Source organism: Schistocerca serialis, chromosome 8 (genome assembly GCF_023864345.2).
Source record: "Schistocerca serialis cubense isolate TAMUIC-IGC-003099 chromosome 8, iqSchSeri2.2, whole genome shotgun sequence".
NCBI classification, from domain to species: domain Eukaryota; kingdom Metazoa; phylum Arthropoda; class Insecta; order Orthoptera; family Acrididae; genus Schistocerca; species Schistocerca serialis.
The window spans coordinates 607947987-607975933 of record NC_064645.1 but is presented as its reverse complement, the minus strand read 5'-3'; the positions used below and the strand labels follow the sequence as shown (position 1 = coordinate 607975933).

General features: G+C 36.5%; 1 protein-coding gene across 2 annotated transcripts in view; it reads left to right on the top strand.

The window, feature by feature from the left end:
• The window catches only part of LOC126416621 (sodium-coupled monocarboxylate transporter 1-like), a 334959-nt gene extending 307255 nt beyond the window's left edge, over window positions 1–27704 (top strand). For both annotated transcript variants that reach the window (XM_050084378.1, XM_050084377.1), the window contains exon 15: window positions 27414–27704. In XM_050084378.1, the coding sequence (XP_049940335.1) occupies window positions 27414–27491 (78 nt within the window). In that variant the 3' untranslated portion in view covers window positions 27492–27704. The remainder of the gene's footprint in view (window positions 1–27413) is intronic.
• The last annotated feature ends 243 nt before the right edge of the window (window positions 27705–27947 follow it).

The window sequence follows — 27947 nt, the reverse complement described above, 5'->3', positions numbered from 1 at the left end:
TCTCATATCCTCACAACATGGTTTCAGAAAGGGTAAATCTACAGAATCAGCAATTGCCAGTCTAACAGAATACATTTTACAGTCCTTAGATGAGAAAAAGGTTGTCTCTGCAATGTTTCTGGATCTTTCAAAGGCATTTGACACCATTGACCATGAAATGCTGATACAAAAATTAGGCAACTATGGCATTCGGGGGCAACCAGGTGAATGGATAAAATCATACTTTTGCAGCCGCAAGCAGTATGTATCATTAGGAAACTCGTACCAATCAGAAACCAAATCCATCAAATATGGAGTGCCACAGGGTTCGGTAATGGGGCCATTGTTATTTAATGTGTTTGTTAATGATATAGATGTTGAGGAGGAAGAAAAGAAAATATTGTATGCTGATGACATGACAATACTAAATAGTGACCAAAATATGGAACAGCTTGAGAGAAGAGCACACATATCTGCAAATATCACAGCTCAATGGCTGTTGGAAAATGAACTGGTTATAAATCTAAAAAAAGACTATGTATGCAGTGTTTAAAAATAAGGAAAAGGCTGTAGACATGGATTTAGAAGTTGATGGAACAAGGCTGGAAGAAGTAGAATCTGCTAGATTCTTAGGTATTCTTGTGGATAATGAACTGAAATGGAAAAAAAAACATATTAATAATGTCTGTAAGAAACTGAGCTCTGTCATATTCTTAATGATGCAGTTATCACAGTATTCAGACAAGAACCTTCTGTGTACAGTGTATCATGGACTTTTCGAACCATACTTACAGTATGGAGTGACTGTGTGGGGAAACTCAAACAAAGAAGAGACAAAACGTGTGTTCACATTACAAAAAAAAAAGCAATTAGGACCATTTTAAGAAGAAAGACCTCTGAAACGTGCAGAACCTGTTTCAAGAATTTAGGTATCTTAACTTTTTCATCGTTGTATATATGTACAAAACAATAATGTACATCACAAAAGGTAGTGAGGACTGGATTACAAATGCTAGTATACACACCCACAATACAAGAAGGAAGAATGAAGTACGGAGCATACCCCACCGACTGGCAATGCTAGAAAAAGGACCCCAGTACTCTGGTATCAGACTACTAAGAAGTCTGCCCAAAAACCTGCAAGATAGTGTACTTCATAATGACTTTCCAAAGAAACTTAAAGACTATCTAATTGAAAAAGAGTTTTACAGTGTTGCAGAATACTTATGCCATTAAATTTGTATATATTGTTACTCATTATCAGTTATGTAAAAATGTTAGCTAAAGGTGTAGAAAAATAAGTGATAAAGAATGTTAATACTTTGACATGTCCTATATTACACGTACATTTACTGTACACAATGTAATCTTACAGGATCAAATAAAATTCAATTCAATTCAAAAAGATCAAAAGCTTTAGATAAGTCACAAAAAACACCAACCGGGATTTGGCCTTGATCTAGGCCTGCAGAGATTATATTAATAAGTTCAAATGCAGCTCACACTAGATTTTTCCTTCTAGAACCCAAACTGTCTACCATTTATGTTATTATCAAAAAATGCCATTAACCTGACAAATATTATTCTTTCTAGGATCTTTGACAAAATGGGAAGGAGGCTAACTGGTCTGTAATTATCTGGGCACAAGTGATCACCTTTCTTAAATAGTGGTAGTACTGTGGCAATCTTCATTCTTTTATTTATTTATTTTTATTTATTTATTCATCCGTGGAACAATAAATATTGTATGGATGTTGTCAGATTACAACACATGAGCACACATTTACATTTACAATTAAACAGGTTTCTCATATTTTGTGTAGTTTTTATAACTAGTCATACACATATTTATAATTACATAATATTTTGGTGATAATGTCATATGTTGCTAATAATCTACATCTATGTTAAATATTCTTTTACAGTATAACAACTTTTACTTACTAAAAAGGTTTTAAGCTTTTGTCTGAAAGTGAGGGGCTCATTTATTTCTTTAATTTCTTGTGGTAATTTGTTGTACAGTTTTATCCCATTGTAAAATATACTTTTTTGCGTCTTTGCCTTGTTCTTTCTATCTAGATGGAGGTGGTGACAAGCTCTTGTTTCATGGTCATGTATTAGGCTGTTTGTGTTGTACATTTTGAGATTTTTCTTAATGAACATTATGTTCTGAAAGATATACTCACAAGTAACAGTTAGAATTCCTAGCTTTCTAAATAATTCTAGACAGTGGGCCCTGTTGTTGCTATTTGTTATTATCCTTATGGCTCTTTTTTGTACTTTGAACACAGTTTGTATGTTACTGGCACTTGTTCCCCAAAACATGATCCCATAGCTGAGGACTGAGTGTAGATATCCGTAATATGTTATTTTAAGACAGGTATTATTGCATACCGGTGCAAGGATTCTAAGAGCATAGCATGCTGTGGATAATTTCTTTGCCAAAATGTTGACCTGGTTTGTCCATTTCAGTTGGCTGTCTACATTCATCCCTAAGAATTTGGTACTTGTTACACATTCTAATTCATTATTATTAACTTTTATTCTAGTGGCATTGTGTTTTTTGTTCAATTGGAAGTTAATATAGTTAGTTTTCTTTACATTTAGGGTTACTCTATTTTTTAATGACCAGTTGTGGACATCATTGAGAGCCTCGTTTGCTCTTTCTGACAGTTGTGTTGGATTTTCACCTGTTATTACTATGTTGCTGTCATCAGCAAAAAGTATTTTTTCGCCATGTCTGATACTTTGTGGGAAGTCGTTAATGTATATAAGAAACAATATTGGGCCTAATACACTTCCCTGTGGGACGCCTATATTCACATTTTCTGGGTCACACAGGTGTTTTATAAGGGAATTGTTTGAAACTTGTGATATCTCAACTCGTTGAACTCTGTTTTCCAAGTATGATTTGAACCACTTCTTTGTCACACCTCTTATTCCTATTTGCCCTAATTTATGAAGTAAGATTTTGTGGTCAACTGTATCAAAGGCCTTGGACAAGTCTAAAAAGATACCACTTACATTTTCACCTTTGTCCAGTGCTTCTAAAATTACTTTAGTGAACTGTGCTATAGCATATTGTGTGTCTTTTCCGGGCCTAAAACCAAATTGGTCATTGGAAAGAAGATTATATTTGTTCAGGTAATTTAGCAGTCTCTTTTTCACTAGTATTTCTATTATTTTAGAAATGATAGACAGTATAGAGATCGGCCTGTAGTTCTCTACATTTTCCACATCTCCGTTTTTAAGGATAGGTATAACTTTTGCTTGTTTTAGGTACTCCGGAAAGTATCCAGATTCGAAAGATTCATTAATTATGTCTGTCAATGGGCCCTTTATGGAGTCTATACAATCTTTAATTACGCAGACTGGGATTTCATCAAGTCCTACTGAAGTTTTATTTTTTAGTTGGTGTACTACTAGTGCCACTTCCCTTTCTGTAGTTGGCAAGAGCACCATTGAGTTTGTTGGCTGGTTCTGAGTAGGTAAATCATACGTATCTGGAAATTTCTGCTGTAATTTTTTTGCAATACTACTGAAATATGAGTTTACAAAATCAGCTAATTTTTTAGGGTTACCTACTGGTACATCTTTGTTTTTAATATGTGAATTGAGGTCCTTTTTAGCAGAGTTAGATGTTTCCTGTTTGACGACGTTCCAGGCTGCTTTGCTCTTGTTTTCAGCTTCAAGTAATATTTTGTTGTTTGAAAGTTTTTTTGCGGCTAGCAACACCTTTCTGTACATTTTCCTGTACTTTTTGTAGGATTGCAGAACTTCTGGGTTAGATTGATTATTTTTTATGGAGTTGAGATATCTAAGAGTTTCTGAGGATTTTTTGATACCTGTAGTCACCCACTGATTTCTCTTTGTAGTTTTAATTTGATAAAGAGTTTTGGGAAACATCTCTTCAAATCTGAGTTTAAAAATTGACATGAACTTGATAAATTTCTGATTTGCGTTGGTTTCTGCATAGACTTCCCTCCAATCTTCATATTCTAGCTGGGATTTAAACTGATGCAGGGCTGATTTGGAAAACATTCTTTTGTATGTACAAAGTTTAGGAGGAGTTTCTACATGAATGTTAGTTTTTAAGATCTGGCAGAGGTGGTCTGCTAGGCCCAGGTTTTGGACAACAATATGACATTTTTTACTATCAATATCTGTAGCTACATGATCTATAGATGAGGAGGATTCTTTCGTTATTCTAGTTGGACAATTAACAAGGAAGGATATTCCATAACAGCTTAGAATATTCACATATATGTTGCTAGCCTTATCAGGCTTCATCATATTAATGTTTAAGTCACCACAGATAATTACATTTGCTTTTGGTCAAGAAACCTTGTCTAAGCTTTGATTCAGTTTTGGGAAGAATATATCAATGTCTACACTGGGAGAGCGGTACGCACAAAATATGACTAATTTTTTTTGCTATGCCAGGTCCTATTATTTCAACAGCGGAAAGTTCGAAATGTTTGTCCTCACCTAGATCTAAAAGATCATATCTTACTTTAAATGACATACCTTTTTTTACATAGATACATGAACCTCCACCATTCATTGAGATTCTGCTGTCTGGAAAGATTCCTTTTTCGAGACATGAGTTGACTAGGTGACAGAAGGTTTTAGCAATTTCTCTAGTAATCAGCTTCAAAATTTTATTTGACAGGCCATTCATGTCTGTGGATGCTTTATTTTTTAGTTTCTTTATTATTTTTCTTATCTCTTATTCAGATGCCAGATACAGGTAACATGAGTTATTAGGTGACTTTTATTTATTCTCAACTAGTTTTTGGGCTTGCAGAGAATCACTATTGTCCCCCTATGTAAGTTGTTGGCAGATGGTAAAATATTGGTTGAAAGTGTTGCTAATGATTATTGGATCTTCTGTTACAACATTATTGAGTTTTAGGCTTAAGCTTTTATTGTTATTTCCTGATGACTTTCCTGTTTCTCTGTTAATTATCTTCCAAGTGCTTCAGACTTTGTTGGGAGCTTGTGTAATAACATTTCCATTATACAGTTTTTTTTTGCAACTATTAAAGTTTATTGTAAATCTTTTTATGGGCTCTATAATATTCAACAAAATGAATAGGCCTATCTGGAGCTTTCCAAATTGCATGAAGTAGTTTCAACTTTTTACAGGATACTAATGGACCTTTTGTTAGCCATGGGAGATTTCCTCGCTTTTTCTTTATTCGTTTAGTTTTGGTTGGCAAACACTCTTCAATGATTTTTAAATAGATATCTAGGAAATTGTTGTATTTATCATTAACACTATTAGATAAGTATATTTCTGGCCACTTTTCATTTTGTAGTTTTATCTTTAGGTCTGCTTCATTAGAACTTCTCATATCTCTGTAAGGGATAAAGCTGAGTGAATCTAATTTCCCTACTTCTTTTATTATTACTGTCTGTGAGTTGTGATCTGATAAATTCATGTCTTCTATAAGCCAATTATATTTACCAGACTGAATATGTGTAATTATGTAATCAATGGCAGTTTGAGTGTTCATACTTATTCTCGTATAGTTTTGAATTGTGTTATGTAAACCATACATTATAAGTAAGCTTTCTAGTTCCGTTTTATATTTTGATTCAGATAGGGAGTCAATATTAAATTCTCCACATAAAATTAACTTGTTCTGCCAAAATTGTGATAGCAGCCTATTAAGGTTTTTTATGAACACACTGAAATCACCACTGGGAGCTCTGTATAAAGACATTATTACATAGGTTACATTTTGGAGTTCAATTCTTATACCACTACACTCAAAATCTTTTTCAGTTGCATACCTGACCAATGGAATTGCAGTTACAGGGCAAGAGATGTAATCTCTAACAAATATACAGCTACCACCATTTTTAAATTCTTTCTGCAAAAGCAAGATACTAACTTATAATTGTTTAAGTTTATACAAGTTATTTCATTGTTTTTTAGCTAATGTTCAGTTACACGGAGAACAGCAGGTCTTATACCACTGCTTTCTATAGGTACTTGTAAGTTTAAGAGTTTGTTTTTGATTGATTGAATGTTTTGATGTGTAATTATTAATGTATTGACTGAAGTATTTACTCCTGTACTTAACTTTTTGTCCTTTTTATGGCACCCATCAGAAAAAAATCACTTAAGTGAGCTGGAGTTACTGCATTCCTCTTCCGTATCTGAACCATTGTTGTCTCTTTTGATGCTGAGCACTTCACTTCTGGTGAGGCTGTAATCGTCCCTCTCGGCACTGGAACTGCTGCCTTATTCCTCTTCTGTTGCTCATCATTAGATCGTGCTCGTCATTAGATGGTGATTCTGGTATCTTCTTTTTCTCTTGCAGAGGATTATTTGATGTTTTTCATGTCAGATTCCCTTCTTCAGTGGCATTGGATTGGTTTATATTTTTTGTATTGTTTTCCATTTCTTTTGTTTCCTCCAATGAAGAATGACTTTGTAGTTTTCATTTAGAGTCTGTTGAATTTTTCTGCCTTTCTGACACAATATTGGCTATTTGTTTGGCTATCGCCTGTTTCCACAAAAACTTAAGATGTAGGCGACGCACAGTATGAAATCTTCGACCAATATTGCTAATGTCTATAGTCACCACGTTTCTGAAATGCTTACATACTCCTAACAGACGTTTATTTGCCTCTGCAATTTCTTTGTTCACACAGGACCAGTTTGGTTAGTCATATCTACATGGAATATTGCATAATACCATGTGTGAGTAAGGTGGCTTAAGCATCTTTTCAGACTTCGTATGGCCCTTTCAGTTTCATTTTTATATACATAATTTGACCCTCCTAATAATACAACAAAATCATTTTGATTAATACTTGTATAATCGGCAAACTAGCTTCCCTACTTCAGAAAATGTGGCGTTTGGCTTAGTAATACCTATTGATTTTAGTTGTGTTGTCTGGTTGAAAATTTCCGCTAGTCCACGACCATGGCTGTCCGCCAACACTATTACTTTACTTACATTATTTATCATTTTGTCTTTATCTGGAGTCACTGTTTTGATGTTTATTGGTCCACTGCTAGTATATGCAAACGAATTGTCACAATGTTGTTTTGTTTTTGTTTCACAGTTTTCGGATACACTGTTTTCTTTTTCTCATAATAATTTATCATTTTCTTCCTTTAGAGTCAAGACTTCACTTTTCAACACCTCAATATCACCTTGTAATATCTTGATAATTTTGCTTTTTGTTTTCACTGCTTTTTCAAGTTTGGATGTTTCGAAATGTAAACAGCCGAGCTTGTAAAACGTAATAAGACTTACACAGAAGGCCCATTTACATGGATTGAAACCTAGGTCAACTGCTTTTTACTACTAACTTCCACAGCTGGTGACTGTTTTTATTTGATATATTACATTTGTACAATTGCTGCTGCAGCCATGCTTAAGAATCTAAGTAGCTGCCTTCATGCGTCAGTGGTTTGATTAATTGATCAGGCAATTTTAGATAATACATTTAGAACAATTTCACATGATTCACCCACTCTATCACTTGACTCTCCCACTACATCTACATCTACATCTACATATATACTTCGCTAGCCACCATTCGGTGTGTGGCGGAGGGCACAATTTGCAACAAAGTCATATCCCCCCCCCTGTTCCTGTCGCGGATCGCACGAGGGAAAAATAACTGTCTGAACGCCTCAGTATGAGCTCTTATTTCCCTTACATAGCTGGTAAGTGGAAATCTCCCTGAATATTGTAATATGATCAGGTCATTTACACAAAACCTTCTCCAAGATTTTTTTATTTCTATGGAAGGAGGTCTGAAAAAGCATCTGATTACCATGTTAGAAACACTTATAACACTTATCTTCATCCAACATGGAGTTTCCATTATTTTATCTTCATCCACATTATTTTATACATGTATTCTGTACTAACCTCACTAGACATTACCACATTTACAGCTATAAACACTCCCCCAACACCAACATCCTACCTAACTTTGCAATACATATTATTTGGAATTCAGATTTTCATTACTACTAACACCCAGATAAAGACAGTTTCCTGTCCCTAGTACTACATGGGCTTTACTACCATAGGACATTATTACCGTTTATAAGCAAGGCCAGATCTGCGACCCTTCCATTGATGTTCCTGCAATTAAGTATTACTATATTAACATTTTCTCTCTTCAGTCTGCCATAACAATTGCTACTCTCTGTAATTAAGGAGGCTGATATTCTTTTCTCTCTGAAATTTGAATGTGACTTATTGGGCCTGCGGATGGCTTTCTCTACCATAAAAGCTCATAAGTTCATGCTACAGGTGCTTTGCTAGCCTAGTATCCCTGTCCTATGTGTAAGCTCATACCTGACCTATTAAGAAGGGTCATGTGAAACTCCTGTTTAAACCTTCCAATCAACTCCAAACCAGAGGACCACAACTGGTTATGAGAATGATGCTGCAGAATGCTCCTAATAACTTAACAAACCCACCCTCCACTCTTGTCCAGACCTTCCAGGAAGATCAGCCCCAATCCCAACAAATGAAGCTTCCCATGCTGGCTCAGATATACTTTAAGCCATGGGAAAGACCTCAAACCTGTTTTTAAGGCATAATGGAACAGCCGTGAGACTAGTAGCTACTTTCACCTTCCACCCACAGACTCTTAACCACAACACTGTCTATTACTTGCACCCAAGTGAATGTGGACCAGGCAGAAGATGTAACATTGCCAAACAGATAGCAGGACAAACATGGGACTCAGTATACTCAGAGGTAGATGCAAATGAAAAATTCAAAAATTTCATGACATTGTTTAAATTAAATTTTGAAGAAACATTTCCTAAAGTATTATGTCCATTACCAACAGCAGGAAAAAGCAAGTGGGTCACAAAAGGAATCAAAAAATCATCTGAAACACTAAAGTACCTGAGCTCCATTAAACACAGCCAAACTAATCCTGCTTTCTCACTCTTTTATAAAAGATATAGGAAAACATATAGGAAAATATTGTTTGCAGCAAAGAGAGCTCATAACTCCAAAATAGTGCACTCTGCTGAAAACAAAAATAAGGCAGTATGGAAGATTGTGAAGCAGGAAACTGGTACCAGGAAAATGAATCTGTCAAACTTGAAAATCAAAGAGGAAGGGACTTTAATAAAAGACCCAATATATTTGGCAAACTATATAAATGATTATTTTAGTAGCATAGGAATAAAATTACAGGAAAATTTTCTAACAGCCCCTCAGGTCAAAAAGCCAAATAATGGTGTATCACACTCAATGGTGTTATTCCCTACAACACAGGAAGAAGTCTATAAAGCAGTCAGCAAACTGAAAAACAAAAACTCAGCTGGTCTGGATGAAGTCCCCATTTTTATAATTAAGGACTGTATCAAGAGCCTACTTCCAATTTTAGTTGATATTATAAATCAATCTTTCAAGCAGGGCTACTTTCCAGACTATTTAAAATATGCGAAATTACTACCTCTCTTCAAAAAAGGTGATGCAGGAATAATTGAAAATTATAGGCCAATTTCTCTACTATCATGCTTTGCAAAAATATTAGAAACTATTATGAAAGATAGGCTAATCAATTATTTAAATAAATACAACTTACTGTCTGTTGACCAGTTTGGATTTCGATCAGGGAAAAGCACAGAATCAGCAACAGCACACCTCACAAAACACATTCTAGAAGCATTAGATAAAGGGAACTACACAACAGGTATATTTCTTGATCTAACTAAAGCGTTTGATACAGTAGACCACAACATATTGTTAAATAAGTTAGATGAACTTGGAATTAGGGGACTTGTGAAAAAGTGGTTCCAGTCATATCTAAAAAATAGAAGACAGATAACTGAAATCTCACATATTTCAAGTTGCTCAAACTATATTGTAAAGTATACTTCAGACCCAAATTATGTAAATATAGGTGTCCCACAGGGTAGTGTCCTTGGCCCAGTACTATTCCTCATTTACATAAACGACTTCCCACAGAGCATCAAGCATGGACAAACAATATTGTTTGCAGATGACTCAAATGTTCTAATCAGTGACAAATCACCAGATGCACTAAAAGAAAAAGCCGAACAAACACTAAACAGTGTACGTGAGTGGGCATCCAATAATAAACTAACACTAAATCTTAAAAAAACAAATGCTGTTAACTTCTATGTCTGCAAAAAACCACACTTTAACAACTTTAAGTTAAACAATGAAACTATAGAATGTGTAGACTACACAAAATTTCTTGGTATGCATGTTGACAGTCAGTTAAAGTGGGAAGAACATATTAAAATACTTAGTAACAGAATCGCTACAGCATGCTATGCTCTGAGAATTCTGACTGCAGTTTGTGATACTACATGTGTCAGATCTGTATATTTTTCTTATATCCACTCTGTTATTACCTATGGAATAATATTTTGGGGAGTCAACAGTAAAAATATTCAAATAGTTTTCAAATTACAAAAAAGAGCAATTCGTATAATAACCAAGAGTGGCAGTAGGGCTCACTGCCTTGAACATTTCCAAAAGCTGGAAATCCTAACTGTCCCCTGTGAATACATTTTTCAAAGTGTTATGTATGTAAAAAAAAATATTGACTGCTATATGAAAAATTCATTAGTACACAGCTATGAAACTAGAAACCAATTCAATCTGCATCTAGAGAGGAAAAATAAAGTTAAAACTCAGCAGAGCTTGTTGTACAATGCTGTTAAATTATATAATAAATTACCCCAAAAAATAAGAGATATTGACACAATCGGACAGTTCAAAACAAAACTAAAATTTTTTTTATTAAATAAAAGTTATTACGCAGTAACGGACTATCTGAATTAAAACATGTAGTGTAATTAAAGTAGCCTGCATTGTAATACATGAGGAAATAATTATGATATGTAATCAAAAATTGTACAGTACTATAAGAAAATTACAAATTACATAAGGATATAAAACTAATTTAAGATACCTCAAAAATGTGTGTAAATACTAATTTTATGTGTATAATTGTAGGTATATTGTATTGTATATGTTTTTGCTGACGAAATCCACACAATGTAAATTGTTACATGGATTAATAAAGAAATCAATCAATCAATCAATCAGGGATCTCAGGTGACCAGAGGTGTCACAGGTTTCTCCATCTTAAATCTGCATTCATTTATGCAGCAAGGAATGTAATACTAACCTAGGCATTCACTGCTGCTATGCTGCTACATTGCCACCTAAGGTAGACACTTCTCAGAAGCACATGAAACAGACAGCATTAAATGCTGGATATGTTTTTGTCCTAGATGAAGTATAAACTCACATTTCAAATTTCCCACAGCAGCCACACATTCTTCCTGGTTTCTTCAAGAATAAGCATACTGTTGAATTATTACATAAAACCTCAGTGCAACCTAGCTTCTGTGCCTCTGTTAATTACTAATTTTGAATTCACTTGCATCTGTCTTTCTCATGTTTGTGATTATAATTGCTCATCTTTGTATTTTCCTTCTTGCCTACACCATGAGCTTCAAATTTATTATTTACAAATAATGACTTCAGTTATCAGCATATTCAATTTTCTCAACAAATATTTTAAATGCAAAGCTTTGTTGCAGCGACACTTGTCCCCAGAGTCCGAGATGTTATGCCACCACAGTTTCTTTACTTTTTTGTCCATATCTTATAAATAATATTCCTTTCAGAAGTCAGCCTTAACTCCAATAGTATTCTCCATCACAAAAACAACATATAAATCTTGCTCAGTCAACAACTTTCTTGTTTATCAATTAAATGTCTTGTCAAAGCTTCTCCTCTAAATGGTTAACTTCCGGTACTTACATCACTTAAAAATCAAATCCTGCTCACTGGAACACTGGCATTGCTTAAATTTATGTCAGTTATCTGAATAATTTGGCCACTATGGCATCCACTAGGCTCACACTTTATGGAAGAATGTGAATTTTAACTCCACATATTTCACATTCTCTTATGGGTGTTGGTGTTTATTTAACATCAACTTCATTTTCACACACAACATCAATCCGAATCTCTCTCCTACCTACACAGCACATTGTCAAAATCAGCACTGTTTTCTGTTGGAGCCTCATCAAAACTTTAATTAATTTTCTAAATATCTTCATCTTCTGCCACATTTTTCCCAATCTTCATTTAGGGCTATGTGTTCAATGTAATTATGCTGACTGTACTGCTAATGTCCTCTTACTTACTGGTAGTTCAAATAATTTTGTGATGCATCTTCTTATCTATAAATTCTGTTGTGATGCTGTGCAGTTTTTCATCTTAGTGACATAGTGTGAGTGCTGATCATTCCCTATAAAGACATGTCATTCTGCCATCATGATATTCATAATTTGAAGATGATTCACTGATTGTGATTTCTGCATTCTTGATGTCTGCGGCCAAAATTTTTGATTTTTCTTCACCCTCTTCCCTGTCATGTCTTCTACTTCCTTCTCCTGCAATTACTTCAACATAATCTGATGGAAATATTAGGCTCTTTGGCATCCCAGTGTGACAGTAATGACAGTTTTTGACATACTACAACTGGCAGTCCCTGAATCAGAATCTTAATTAATTCTTCTTCACAAACAGGAATGTCGAAATACACATTCTTGTCACAAAGCTTCTTTATAAATTCTTTCATTGTCTCAATGTTTTGCAAGTACTTAAACAACATTAACTGACTGACCATTATTTATATCTTGACCAGTACTTGGTTAAAAATACACTCCTGGAAATGGAAAAAAGAACACATTGACACCGGTGTGTCAGACCCACCATACTTGCTCTGGACACTGCGAGAGGGCTGTACAAGCAATGATCACACGCACGGCACAGCGGACACACCAGGAACCGCGGTGTTGGCCGTCGAATGGCGCTAGCTGCGCAGCATTTTTGCACCGCCGCCGTCAGTGTCAGCCAGTCTGCCGTGGCATACGGAGCTCCATCGCAGTCTTTAACACTGGTAGCATGCCGTGACAGCGTGGACATGAACCGTATGTGCAGTTGACGGACTTTGAGCGAGGGCGTATAGTGGGCATGCGGGAGGCCGGGTGGACGTACCGCCGAATTGCTCAACACGTGGGGCGTGAGGTCTCCACAGTACATCGATGTTGTCGCCAGTGGTCGGCGGAAGGTGCACGTGCCCGTCGACCTGGGACCGGACCGCAGCAACGCACGGATGCACGCCAAGACCGTAGGATCCTACGCAGTGCCGTAGGGGACCGCACCGCCACTTCTCAGCAAATTAGGGACACTATTGCTCCTGGGGTATCGGCGAGGACCATTCGCAACCGTCTCCATGAAGCTGGGCTACGGTCCCGCACACCATTAGGCCGTCTTCCGCTCACGCCCCAACATCGTGCAGCCCGCCTCCAGTGGTGTCGCGACAGGCGTGAATGGAGGGACGAATGGAGACGTGTCATCTTCAGCGATGAGAGTCGCTTCTGCCTTGGTGCCAATGATGGTCGTATGCGTGTTTGGCGCCATGCAGGTGAGCGCCACAATCAGGACTGCATACGACCGAGGCACACAGGGCCAACACCCGGCATCATGGTGTGGGGAGCGATCTCCTACACTGGCCGTACACCACTGGTGATCGTCGAGGGGACACTGAATAGTGCACGGTACATCCAAACCGTCATCGAACCCATCGTTCTACCATTCCTAGACCGGCAAGGGAACTTGCTGTTCCAACAGGACAATGCACGTCCGCATGTATCCCGTGCCACCCAACGTGCTCTAGAAGGTGTAAGTCAACTACCCTGGCCAGCAAGATCTCTGGATCTGTCCCCCATTGAGCATGTTTGGGACTGGATGAAGCGTCGTCTCACGCGGTCTGCACGTCCAGCACGAACGCTGGTCCAACTGAGGCGCCAGGTGGAAATGGCATGGCAAGCCGTTCCACAGGACTACATCCAGCATCTCTACGATCGTCTCCATGGGAGAATAGCAGCCTGCATTGCTGCGAAAGGTGGATATACACTGTACTAGTGCCAACATTGTTCATGCTCTGTTGCCTGTGTCTATGTGCCTGTGGTTCTGTCAGTGTGATCATGTGATGTATATGACCCCAGGAATGTGTCAATAAAGTTTCCCCTTCCTGGGACAATGAATTCACGGTGTTCTTATTTCAATTTCCAGGAGTGTACAACTCCCCATGCATGTGTTTCTCCTTGTAATGCAGAATCTCATTTCTTGCATTTGCCAATTATGTAGAAATGCAACTTTAAATTGCTTTATATATCCAATTGGGTGAACACTGTCTGATGGTGAGAACCATTGGAGTTGCATGCACATTTGATGCAATTGTCTTCTGTAATGCCCAAAGTGATAGTACATTCATTTCTTTAATCTTCCATCACTGTAATAATTTCCATGCCTAATTTGATCTTATCAGTTTCACAATTTGCAGAACTATTTATTGCTGTATTTTTATGCAATGTATTTATCCTTTGCTCTAAATAGTGACACTGACTTTGCATGCCTCCAATCATCTTAATGAAACTGCCTTTATTGGATTAGAAGACATCTTTGGTGCTAGCAATGCCCTTTGCCTTTTGCCATGCCCTTTGACACAACTTTCTGATTTCATGGTAATCTCTTCAATTAGATCCTCATATTAATGGTATTTTTTTTTTTTAATTCTACTACTTGTATACATGGAAGAATCCTGGAGATACTAGAAGGTATCAGATAGATTATATAATGGTAAGACAGAGATTTAGGAACCAGGTTTTAAATTGTAAGACATTTCCAGGGGCAGATGTGGACTCTGACCACAATCTATTGGTTATGAACTGTACCGTAGATTAAAACTGAAGAAACTGCAAAAAGGTGGGAATTTAAGGAGATGGGACCTGGATAAACTAACTAAACCAGAGGTTGTACAGAGTTTCAGGGAGAGCATAAGGGAACAATTGACAGGAATGGGGGGAAAGAAATACAATAGAGGAAGAATGGGTAGCTCTGAGAGATGAAGTAGCAAAGGTAGCAGAGAATCAAGTAGGTAAAAAGACGAGGGCTAGTAGAAATCCTTGGGTAACAGAAGAAATATTGAATTTCATTGATGAAAGGAGAAAATATAAAAATGCAGTAAATGAAGCAGGCAAAAGGGAATACAAACGTCTCAAAAATGAGATCGACAGGAAGTGTAAAATGGCTAAGCAGGGGTGGCTAGAGGACAAATGTAAGGATGTAGAGGCGTACCTCACTAGGGGTAAGATAGATACTGCCTACAGGAAAATTAAAGAGACCTTTGGAGAAAAGAGAGCCTCTTCTATGAATATCAAGAGCTCAGATGGAAACCCAGTTCTAAGCAAAGAAGGGAAAGCAGAAAGGTGGAAGGAGTACATAAGAGGGTCTATACAAGGGCGATGTACTTCAGGACAATATTATGGAGATGGAAGAGGATGTAGATGAAGATAAAATGGGAGATACGATACTGCGTGATGAGTTTGACAGAGCACTGAAAGACCTGAGTCGAAACAAGGCCCCGGGAGTAGACAACATTCCATTGGAACTACTGACAGCCTTGGGAGAGCCAGTCCTGACAAAACTCTACCATCTGGTGAGCAAGATGTATGAGACAGGCAAAATACCCTCAGACTTCAAGAAGAATATAATAATCCCAATCCCAAAGAAAGCAGGTGTTGACAGATGTGAAAATTACCGAACTATCAGTTTAATACGTCACAGCTGCAAAATACTAACGCAAATTCTTTACAGACGAATGGAAAAACTGGTAGAAGCTGACCTCGGCGAAGATCAGTTTGGATTCCATAGAAATGTTGGAACACGTGAGGCAATACTGACCCTACGACTTATCTTAGAAACTATTTTCTAAGGAAAGGCAAACCTACATTTCTAGCATTTGTAGACTTAGAGAAAGCTTTTGACAATGTTGACTGGAATACTCTCTTTCAAATTCTAAAGGTGGCAGGGGTAAAATACAGGGAGCAAAAGGCTATTTACAATTTGTACAGAAACCAGATGGCAGTTCTAAGAGTTGAGGGGCATGAAAGGGAAGCAGCGGTTGGGAAGGGAGTGAGACAGGGTTGTAGCCTGTCCCCGATGTTATTCAATCTGTATATTGAGCAAGCAGTAAAGGAAACAAAAGAAAAATTCAGAGTAGGTATTAAAACCCATGGGGAAGAAATAAAAACGTTGAAGTTCGCGGATGACATTGTAATTCTGTCAGAGACAGCAAAAGACTTGGAAGAGCAGTTGAACGGAATGGACAGTGTCTTGAAAGGAGGATATAAGATGAACATCAACAAAAGCAAAACGAGGATGATGGAATGTAGTCAAATTAAGTCGGGTGATGCTGAGGGAATTAGATTAGGAAATGAGACACTTAAAGTAGTAAAGGAGTTTTGCTATTTGGGGAGCAAAATAACTGACGATGGTCGAAGTAGAGAGGATATAAAATGTAGACTTACAATGGCAAGGAAAGCGTTTCAGAAGAAGAGAAATTTGTTAACATCGAGTATAGATTTAGGTGCCAGGAAGTCATTTCTGAAAGTATTTGTATTTAGTGTAGCCATGTACGGAAGTGAAACGTTGACGATAAATAGTTTGGACAAGAAGAGAATAGAAGCTTTTGAAATGTGATGCTACAGAACAATGCTGAAGATTAGATGGGTAGATCACATAACTAAAGATGAGGTATTGAATAGAATTGGGGAGAAGAGGAGTTTGTGGCACAACTTGACAAAAAAAAAAAAAGGGACTGGTTGGCAGGGCATGTTCTGAGGCATCAAGGGATCACAAATTTAGCATTGGAGGGCAGTGTGGAGGGTAAAAATCGTAGAGGGAAGCCAAGAGATGAATACACTAAGCAGATTCAGAAGGATGTAGGTTGCAATAAGTACTGGGAGATGAAGAATCTTGCACAGGATAGAGTAGCATGGAGAGCTGCATGAAACCAGTCTCAGGACTGAAGACAACAACAACTACTACTACTACTTTGGCCTGCCACTTTTTTATTTATTATTTTGAGAGATACAGAATTCCTCTTGAACTTCTCTAATACTCTTAGTAGATGCCTCTATGAATGAATATTTAGTTCACAATTACTTTCTTTAATTTTGCAATTGAGGAGAGTTTCTTTAAAACTTGATAAACGCAAAAAAGTAAGTATTTCAAGAAACACATTGTTTAAATGTCACACCAAAATACTAATCACATAAATGAGATAATTTAACATTTACACAGCTTTTGTAGGCATAATTCTAATTGTGTGTTTGACTTTTCTAAAATTTTCATGTTTATTTCAGAATAGAGGGACAATTTTTTCAAGTTTTCCAAAAGTTGATAATTGCAAATATGGAAGATGGAAGTTTGGTTAATATACAAATTCAAATTGCCCTTTCTCCATTTCTTTTTTATCTTTAACATTGATTACAAAGAAAGTTACTTTACTGTTCATTTTGTATAGAAATACAATATGTACTACAATATTACATTTTAGTTTCATACTTTTCCACAAATTTTTGATGAGCAGAAGTGTGCAACAACAACAAATACTATTGAAATACAACACAAAGTAATGGCTATAGCAATACTAGACTGGACATCTACTGACCACTTTCAACATGTCTTTGTAAAACACTTATGTTCCTTCTGGTACATTACAATGCCTCATAAGTTTTAAGACATACTTTTCAATTTCCAAGGTGGCTATTTTCCTCATTTCCTGGCTGTAGTTTCTGGATTTCTGTGCCTCATCCTTCACAGCACTTCCATTAAAAGTGCCTGATACTGAGAACAATACCTTCTTCATACCTTCAAGCCATCTCTCAGTGAGCAATTATTTTGAAAGGCATCTTAAGATTGTAGAGCTTTTAGTGCATTGGACTTGAGATCCTCTGCTCTCCAATCTTTAATTATTGTCTTGACTTAACCATGTTGTTCCAGTACTTTACAGAACTCAGTCAGTGAAAGAATATCTTCCTTTTCTGGTACTCTACCTACTCTACCAGATGCTACATCAGGATTATAGCTGTGACCATGAAAAGGGAAATGTTGTACCAGTTTATTAAATTTTCTGCATTCTTCCATGAAGGTCATTAGTGTGCACATCATTATTATATTTCTATTTTGGCTGGTACAGGAATCAGAAAATAAATAAATTTCATTTGCATGATTTTCTGCGTGGGATGTCTCAAGATTTCTTAGAAAATCTAATACAGCAAAGGCTACTTGATTGTATATTTTCAGTCCTTCTGTTTCAATCCAAGTATAAAACACAACCCTTTCCATTCACTGCTTTCAGGAATGGATCATAATGCACAAGTTGTATAGCCAAACCTGTCTTGAATAGAATACTTCACCTGTGAGGAGCTTTGGAATTGGCCGATTCTGTTGTATATCAAATACGGTTTACTGTATTGAAACAGATTCTTCCTTTATGCTTCTTTCTTGATATTCTTTCTTCCTCACAAAGCTGGTTCGAATTGATCTATAATCAGGAGTTTGTGTTGTGTAAGCTACTAATTTATTTCTATAGTTGGTTATGGTGACAAGTACTTGCTTACATTTCTTTTTTTTCCAGAAAACTTTCTCACATTATCATTGACAATACTTTCCACATTGTTAGTCCTTCAGTTCTCCAAGAAGCATAGCACAGTTTGCATTTATCAACTTCTGCTTTAACTGGCTGAAAACAAACAGTGAGTTTAGGAAAAAATTGTAGTTTTCAGTACCCTATAATAATTAATGGGGTAGTGAGGGGGTGGGGGTGGAGATTGTGGATTGTGTTGCAGCATGGACCACGTTGTGGAAGCAGAGGTTAGTAGAGGGCTGCCTCTTTTAAAATGCTTGCATTCATTCGTCAGCATTGCACTTCAGGAAAGGTTTAAATTTTTATCATGAAAATCAATAAATATAAATGATAAAAAATAGTGGCAGTTTTTATCAATTTATTTATTGTGCTAATTTCATTTAATGTAATCACATGTAATTTTTGAAGCAGTTTAATGAGACAGTTAGTGTACCATATCACGCTTTTCTACAATTTTTTTTGAAACCAATAGTGAGGTTTCTTGTTGAGACTCTCATCACAGTCTGCACGTTAATGTCAGTCAAAGAGCATTTAGGAGCCTATATTTACTCTCATTGTTTTTCAAGCAAGAAAAGCTTTGCACACAAATATATGTAAACCCAAATGCAGAGAACATTTTCTCAGCAATTTTGCATTCATGGAAATTTTTCAGCACACAAAGATTTGTAAAAGACAATTAACGTCACACCATTAAATATGCCTTTGAATGTGTGTTCTGACTGCATGTCCATCAGTAAAGGAAAATATCTTTATGGGTACTCCCATGAGCTACTGTGCCAAGTGTCAACTTTGTTTGTGCTAGTACTACACTGTGAATTGTGCATATGAATTGACATGGCCATCCTAGTGGAAATCCTCAGTTGGGCACAGGAAGGAAATCTCGGTTCAAGGCAATTTTTTTCTGACTCTGTTGGCAAGCAACACAAAAGACCTCTGCGGGCCACATGCAGATTGTGGGTCACCATTTGCCCACCTCGGACATATAACAACATTAAATATCATTTTTGACAAAACCGTTTCAACAGCCTATGCTTACAACTAGCTTGATTTGTAACTATAAAAATCCTAAATTTTGAACAATTGAGCATTTACTGACTTTTGAAAAAATGCTCCTAAATTACTGGTTTCAACTGTTTCCAGCATTTGATTTATAGTTTGAGAAGATGCAGAAATACCTGCACTCCTGAAGTACTTATTCAAAAATTGCTTTCTCTTCCAACATTCGGGAACCCATTTTGTTTACTACGCTGTTTACCTTTATCACTGAAATATATGTACTTCTATATTCCTGATCCCCCTGTTCTACATTAGCCACAACATCTAAGAAAGTAGTCATGAAACGAATAATCAAGTTATTATTCTACATGTCCAGAGCCAGCTCCAGAGATTTTGCCCCCCCCCCCCCCTCCCGCCCCACACACACACACACTGCTGCCTTCCCCGCCTTGCATTTTCTAACACAGTGAACCTTTTCAACAATGTCCATGAATATGCCATTGCATTTTCACACATCACACTTATTCCACTTACTGATGTGTGTTATTGATGTGAATATGTCTTTAAGACCAAAGCCAGGTATGGGACATCACTCAGTGAAACAGAAGTAAAACACAGTGTAATACAAAATTAAGTTATGTTACTTGCAGAATACACAGTGTCCCAGGAGGAATGGACAATATTCAGGGATAAGACAGGGATGATGCCTATCTTAAGAATTATCAGCAGTTCATCGTCGATACTGTGAAATAAACTCTTCTACTGCAAGCTCTTTGGTTTCCATATTTTGAGAGGCGGTAGTATGGACAGATAAAGAAAAAAAATGCCCAGTAAACAAGGGCTCTAAAGTGTATATCTTAAGAGCTATGAGCACTTGTTCAAATTTGCTACTGTGACATACCTCTTCTACTGAACAAGAGCCCATGCTTACTAGGTTGTTTTTTGAGTTATCATTCCTGCCATATCCCTGCATATTGACCATTCCTTCTGAGACATGTGGCGTGAGACCTGTAGCAATCAGCATAGGTGAATATTTTACTGTCAGCAGTATCAGTGGCGCTTCTGCCGTACAATGTGGAAGACAATAGGACACCAAGTGACTTACATATAAAGGCTATTTTGTGTGTCCATAATGTTGTTGTTGTTGTTGTTGTTGTCTTCAGTCCTGAGACTGGTTTGATGCAGCTCTCCATGCTACTCTATCCTGTGCAAGCCTCTTCATCTCCCAGTACTTACTGCAACCTACATTCTTCTGAATCTGCTTAGTGTATTCATCTCTTGGTCTCCCTCTACGATTTTTACCCTCCACGCTGCCCTCCAATGCTAAATTTGTGACCCCTTGATGCCTCAGAACATGTCCTACCAACCGGTCACAAACTTCTCCCCAATTCTACTCAATACCTCCTCATTAGTTATGTGATCTACCCATCTAATCTTCAGCATTGTTCTGTAGCACCACCTTTCGAAAGCTTCTATTCTCTTCTTGTCCAAACTATTTATCGTCAATGTTTCACTTCCGTACATGGCTACACTCCATACAAATACTTTCAGAAACGACTTCCTGCACTTAAATCTATACTCGATGTTAACAAATTTCTCTTCTTCAGAAATGCTTTCCTTGTCATTGCCAGTCTACATTTTATATCCTCTCTACTTCGACCGTCATCAGTTATTTTGCTCCCCAAATAGCAAAACTCCTTTACTATTTTAAGTGTCTCATTTCCTAATCTAATTCCCTCAGCATCACCCGACTTAATTTGACTACATTCCATTACCCTTGTTTTGCTTTTGTTGATGTTCATATTATATCCTCCTTTCAAGACACTGTCCATTCCGCTCAACTGTTCTTCCAAGTCTTTTGCTGTCTCTGACATAATTACAATGTCATCCGCGAACTTCAACGTTTTTATTTCTTCTCCATGGATTTTAATACCTACTCTGAATTTTTCTTTTGTTTCCTTTACTGCTTGCTCAATATACAGATTGAATAATATCGGGGATAGGCTACAACCCTGTCTCACTCCCTTCCCAACCACTGCTTCCCTTTCATACCCCTCGACTCTTATAACTGCCATCTGGTTTCTGTACAAATTGTAAATAGCCTTTTGCTCCCTGTATTTTACCCCTGCCACCTTTAGAATTTGAAAGAGAGTATTCAAGTCAACAGTGTCAAAAGCTTTCTCTAAGTCTACAAATGCTAGAAATGTAGGTTTGCCTTTCCTTAACCTATTTTCTAAGATAAGTCGTAGGGTCAGAATTGCCTCACGTGCTCCAACATTTCTATGGAATCCAAACTGATCTTCGCCGAGGGCAGCTTCTACCAGTTTTTCCATTCGTCTGTAAAGAATTTGCGTTAGTATTTTGCAGCTGTGACTTATTAAACTGATAGTTCGGTAATTTTCACATCTGTCAACACCTGCTTTCTTTGGGATTGGAATAATCATATTCTTCTTGAAGTCTGATGGTATTTCACCTGTCTCATACATCTTGCTCACCAGATGGTAGAGTTTTGTCAGGACTGGCTCTCACAAGGCCATCAGTAGTTCCAATGGAATCTTGTCTACTCCCGGGGCCTTGTTTCGATTCAGGTCTATCAGTGCTCTGTCAAACTCTTCCATAATACATAAAGAAAAATCGTTACAGTCAGATATTGAGAAGGCATGCTTTCCAGCATGTCTCGAACTGATTTATGGCTCAAAACAAGCAGTTTTGATAGCGCTTTTATTTACTGAAGCGAAAAGTGACAGTTAAATCCTAAATAAAGTTATTGGAATGCAAACAGTGTGAAATACAATTAAACTAGTTAAACAGTTTGTGCAATGCAATTTAGTTGCTTCAGCTCCCAAACAAGGTCTGATAGGTATTTTTTCCACATGGTATTAATATTAATATCCACTGCTTATACTTTCAACATCTGGAAATAAAATAGAATTAGGGAAAACTTGGAAGTAGTTACAGACAAAGCAGGAAAAGTTAATTTGCAGGAGCATAGCAAGAGTAAGAGCAATGTAAATGATATTAATGGCATATCCAAAGGAGGTGGAATGGTGGGGAAAAATTACATGCATCTTTTTGTAAACACCACTTAATCACACTGTCTAGTTTGAAAGTACTATGATATGTAACAGGCAGTGGATATTTTATTTATTCTTTATTCATTAAAAAGTATTTTTCTCACCAATACTGTAATAGGTGTTTAAGGTTGCTGTACAAGAAATGTTAGGCCATCACATGCTGACATTTACCTTTATTCCTTAATTATAAAGTTTTTCACTTCTGTAGGGCCGGCCTTTCAGGTTGACATGGGTACATTTCCATTTTGTGCAGGCACATGATGAAAACTGAGTTGGCAACAATGCCACAAGCAAGCTGTGCTATTTTGAAAGATGCACCCAAGGTGACCAACTTCAGCGCTTCAGCTGTCACCTGTTTCACAAAAGCATAGATAATTTCCAGTAAGACACTAGATTTTATGAATAACTAATATTTCCAACTTATTATCAAACTTTCTCATTTACGCAAAACTTTCATAATCTTGTCTAATTGACTGTTTTTTTGGACCTTAATAAAATTTTAACATTTTGACATCCACAGAAAATTGCCACCCTTAGTGGCGGCACAGTCCTACCTCCCTAGAGCTGGCCCTGTAGATAACATGCACTAATGTTGATAGTGTTACAGCACAATTTGACTGCATCTGTTCATTGCTGACTGGCCACTTCCTAAGACTGTCTTGGTGCCAGGAGCCCAGTCGCATGGTATCAAATTGTGAGATTTCAGAAATCACAAAATACAGTCATATCTATAATTTCACATTTATTGTTCATCAGAAATATTAGAAAATTAATGTCTGAGCAAAATTCAGCATCAAAGGTGGGCATAAATTTATTATTGCTAGCTACTGTCAGCTACCAGACTCACACTCCGATATATCTGAAATCTTAGTAAGAAACTTCAGCCCACTAACACACACATTCCTGAATCATACTGTCATTGCCCAATGAATCTTTATAATCACTGAACATTTGAATGGGATAATTACAGCTTTGTAAGTGGTGAACATAACAAGACATTTTGTGAAACAATACAAAATGCTTTCTCTGAATACTGCTTAGAACAGGTCATTCAGAAACCCACTCATGACACTGACAACAAAGAGTGCTGACTCCTTTGGTGATGTTCACGAAGAAACTAATATCATGATCATAAGGCAATTGTATCACAAATGGTTGCAAAAGCACAAAGGGCAAATACAACAAGTAGAAAGATTTACATGTTCACTAAAGTAGACAAAATGGCAGTAGTCTCATATATCGAGACAGAAATGAAAACTTTTAGATCTGCTCAAGCTTAGAAAAATAATTGACCATGGATTGGTAAACGGATTCATACTGGAGGGGGGGGGGGGGGGGGGAGGAGGAGATCCTGAATGTTGGTCCACTTTAAACCAATTTCTAAAGAAATAACTACTACACATTACGTGTAAAACAAAGTATAGGGCTATAGAGAGACAGATTTCTTTAATTGTCAAAATGGCAATGCAAGAAACCTTAAGACCACCATAGTAGAGTCTTATTAAAGGGCCTCTCACAAAACCCACAGAAACTCTGGTCATAAGGAAAAACTGTCAGAGGGATCAAAGCTACTGTCCAGGCACTCATGGATGAAACAGGAACAAAAACTGAGGGGAGCAAAGAAATTTTGAATTCAGTTTACAAATGTGCCCCTTTGTAAAGAAAGGTCAAATACTACTGCCTCAATTTAATATTCACACCACTGAAAAGATGAGTAATGTAGATGCTAGTGTCATTAGCATTGAGAAGCAGCTGATATCAAAAAATTGATCAAGGCCTCAGGACCTGATAGAATCCCTGTCATGATTCTTTATGGTGATTGATACTTTGAATACAAAAACTGTGCCCTGTGGCTGATTCACAATATCACTGACATCCATCTGTCGCAGGATCTTAGAACACATGAGGCACCTCAAACACAATGACTTTGTCTACAATATCCAGCACTGATTTAGAAAAGCCAACTGGCACTTTTCTCACATAACATTCTAAAAGTTATGGTTCAAGACAATTGGGTGGATACAATGTTCATTCACTTCTTAAAATATTTGACTCAGAATGACATTAATAGTTAATAATGGAACTATGATTAATTAGAGCATCAAACAAAATTTGTGATGGGACTGAGGGTTCCTTGGTAGAGAGAACATAGCTTTTTGCTTTCAAGGAGAGTCACTGACTGATGTAAAATTAGCCTCAGACATGCTCTGAAGAAGTGTGTTGGAACCTTTGCTTTTCATTTGGTATATTAAAGACCTTGCAGCAGACAATATAAATAATAATCACAGACTTTTTATAGGTGATGCACTTCCCTAGAAGGAAGTATTTTCCAAAAAAGCTGCACAGATATGCAGTAAGATCTGGATTTCAGAGTGTTGCAGCGTTTGGCGTCTTTCTCTAAGTGCTCAATAATCTAGGCAAATGCAGTATCCAGTGATGAGATTATCAGTAAATGGTAAATTAAATTAGTCAAGTCATATAAATACTTGGATGTAACAGTTTGTGAGGATATTAAGTGAAATGCTCATAATATAGGCTCAAACACAGGTAAAACAAATGGTGGAGTTCAGTTAATTGGTAGGAAACTTGGGAAACGTGATCAGTCTATGAAGGAGATAGCTTACAAGACAATCATGCAGTTCTTATTGCAGAACATCAAGGTAACACTGTGAAACCTGAATAGGCACATGATTGGTAACTGACACCAAGTATCTTATGAATGTGTACTTACAAAGTTTTGAGAACCAGTAGCAAGTGAGGCTCTAGGAATGTGTTGCAATCCCTTATGTATTTCTCCCATATGGTCCAATTAAAGTGCATAAAGACTTATTTAAGCAGTCTTTCTTACTGTATTCCATATGTGAATGGAACAAGATGAAACCCTAATATGTGATGCAATGGAGAGTGCCCTTTGCCAGGCCATTCATAACAGTTTCAAAGTGTGAATGTTGATGTATATTATCTGAATCACATGTTGTATTTATTATTGAACAATTACTAAAGTGGTACAACATACAATAGGAAAAATTAAGATTTTTTGGTGCACAAATATGTGATCCAAATGAGGCACAACTGCCCTTCTCAGTGAGCAAATACTAAATACTAATTACACTCATTGCTTACATTGTTTAACAGACACATACATTAACTGTTAGGTTCAACAACTTCAAATTTTATTTACAATAACCACTGATGTCTACTGCCAGAGTATGCTGTGCCCGTCAGAGTAAATCTAATGACTTTGCTCTCTGTGGTCCTATTTTGTCCCTGAATTTTCAGCTAATGTTGGCAATAATTCATTGAATTCAGTCGCCAATGTGAATCATCATTAACTGTAACACAGTTACAGTCATTATGGAGCTGAATATCATTTGCAATGCCAAGTTTACTGATTTCATATTTAACAATGCTTTGCCATTCACCACTGAAATTATTGTCAAAAGAAATCATATCACTGTGCACTGTAATTCTCCTACTCACAAAACAGACAAGAATAACATCAAACTTTTTCAAAAATATTGATTATCTGCAGTATTTACATCTTAATATCCTGACTCTTGCAAAATGATAAATTGAGTTTTGGAACAGGAAAACATTACTAAATCTTGAAATGGAGGCATTGGAGAATGACAGACATTCCTGCAAAAGTCCTGAGATGGAAAAGAATATTTAAAAAATTCAAAATATTCAATTATGAGGATTTTGTTGAACCAAAAATTTTAAAGGAAAAAAAAACTCACTCTTCATTTATCCATACAAATCAAACTGTACTTCTAGTGATTCACATTACTGCTACTAGCAATAATGTCACTTCTAACAATGCCTTGTGAACACAGCCATTGTCTCTTATATAACATTCTGATAATGTAAACAATCTTAGGCACTAGTAAAAATTGAATTTTTAGTGTCTTAAAATGACTAATAATCTGTAAACAAACAATCATTTAAGCACGGCAGGAAAACATACACACATTTCATAATTAGTTTTGAAAATATAGAATCTTTCAGCATTGAACATTGCTCAAAGGTTATTTTTAACAATCAATTGTACAACATTCAAATTTTAATTACAGTAAATAAATATATCATTTGCTTGCAATTGTGGTAATTCCATTCATAAATTCTAACTAATCTATACAAAACACATCATCCCATCTTATACTTAAAACCTTCACTTCATGGTCAATAGGGCTTGAACAAAATTCTATTAAGATGTCTTCTGTAGTCTCTCAAATGTCATTAAACAATCACTAGTGCAAGTTGAAAAACAAGACATCATTGATAGTACACATATAACCACATAATAAAATTATGGTGTAAAGTGTTCTTCATTAATCAGGTGTGTGTCGTGTACTACAAGAAGTGAATTTCAGTCTGTTACATTGTAACACACACATTACAGGTATTTTAAATGCTGTTTTGGAATGCCAAAGAGACAAATAGTCTCCAATACATGCTGCTTACAACAAACTGAGTCATTACATAGCAGTGCAATAGTACACTTGTTTGAGTGTATGTTCTCTAGACGAATTGTGGATTACTTCAAAATGTCCCAATAGGAAACTAGAATTTTGTCTCTTCTATATTATTACATTCCATCCTGGATTTTCCATTGTTTGACTTTGTCTTTTCTGTGTGTTTTAATACATTTTAGGCTGTATATGATAAATTTATATGATTAGATGCCACTCAGTAAGCTAACATTTTGATGAAACACTAATCAGTTACTTAGAATACGAATTTATATTACATTTATGAATGAATGTCTACATGTTAAGTTTCAGTTTTAAAAAAGCAATATTTTGTTTTTAGGTGGTAGAGATGGAGACAATCCCAGCCGTTGAACAGAGAAAAGTGTATGATCCTCCAGACAATGCACTGTCACAATGATAAAAAAAAGAACTGGTTTTCTTGCAGTATTAATATGGGTATGACCTTTCCCTCGATAATTGTAATGTGAATTTTTATTTTGATATTTCTGCTAAGTGCTTTTATCCCAGTTACAATGTACCTTTTCAGAGGCAATAATATGAAGCACCTGTTGTACAATATATTGTCTGCAGAGCCAGAAGTGCTGTATTTCATGTAATTTTTTTTAAAAAATAATAAATACAACTTACTTTATTAATAAAAGAAAACCAATATTTTCATTCACTGTGTAGAATATTCTTCGAATGAGTGCACATCATAAGTCATATTTTAGTATCTCTTTACTGACCACAAATTATTATTTTATTGTGACTAAACAGGCATAATGTTAACTTATGCATCTAAATGTTACTTATGTACCTGAAAAATAATCACAAGTGGAGGACCAAACAGTTAGGTCATCGGTCCCCTCAGAGT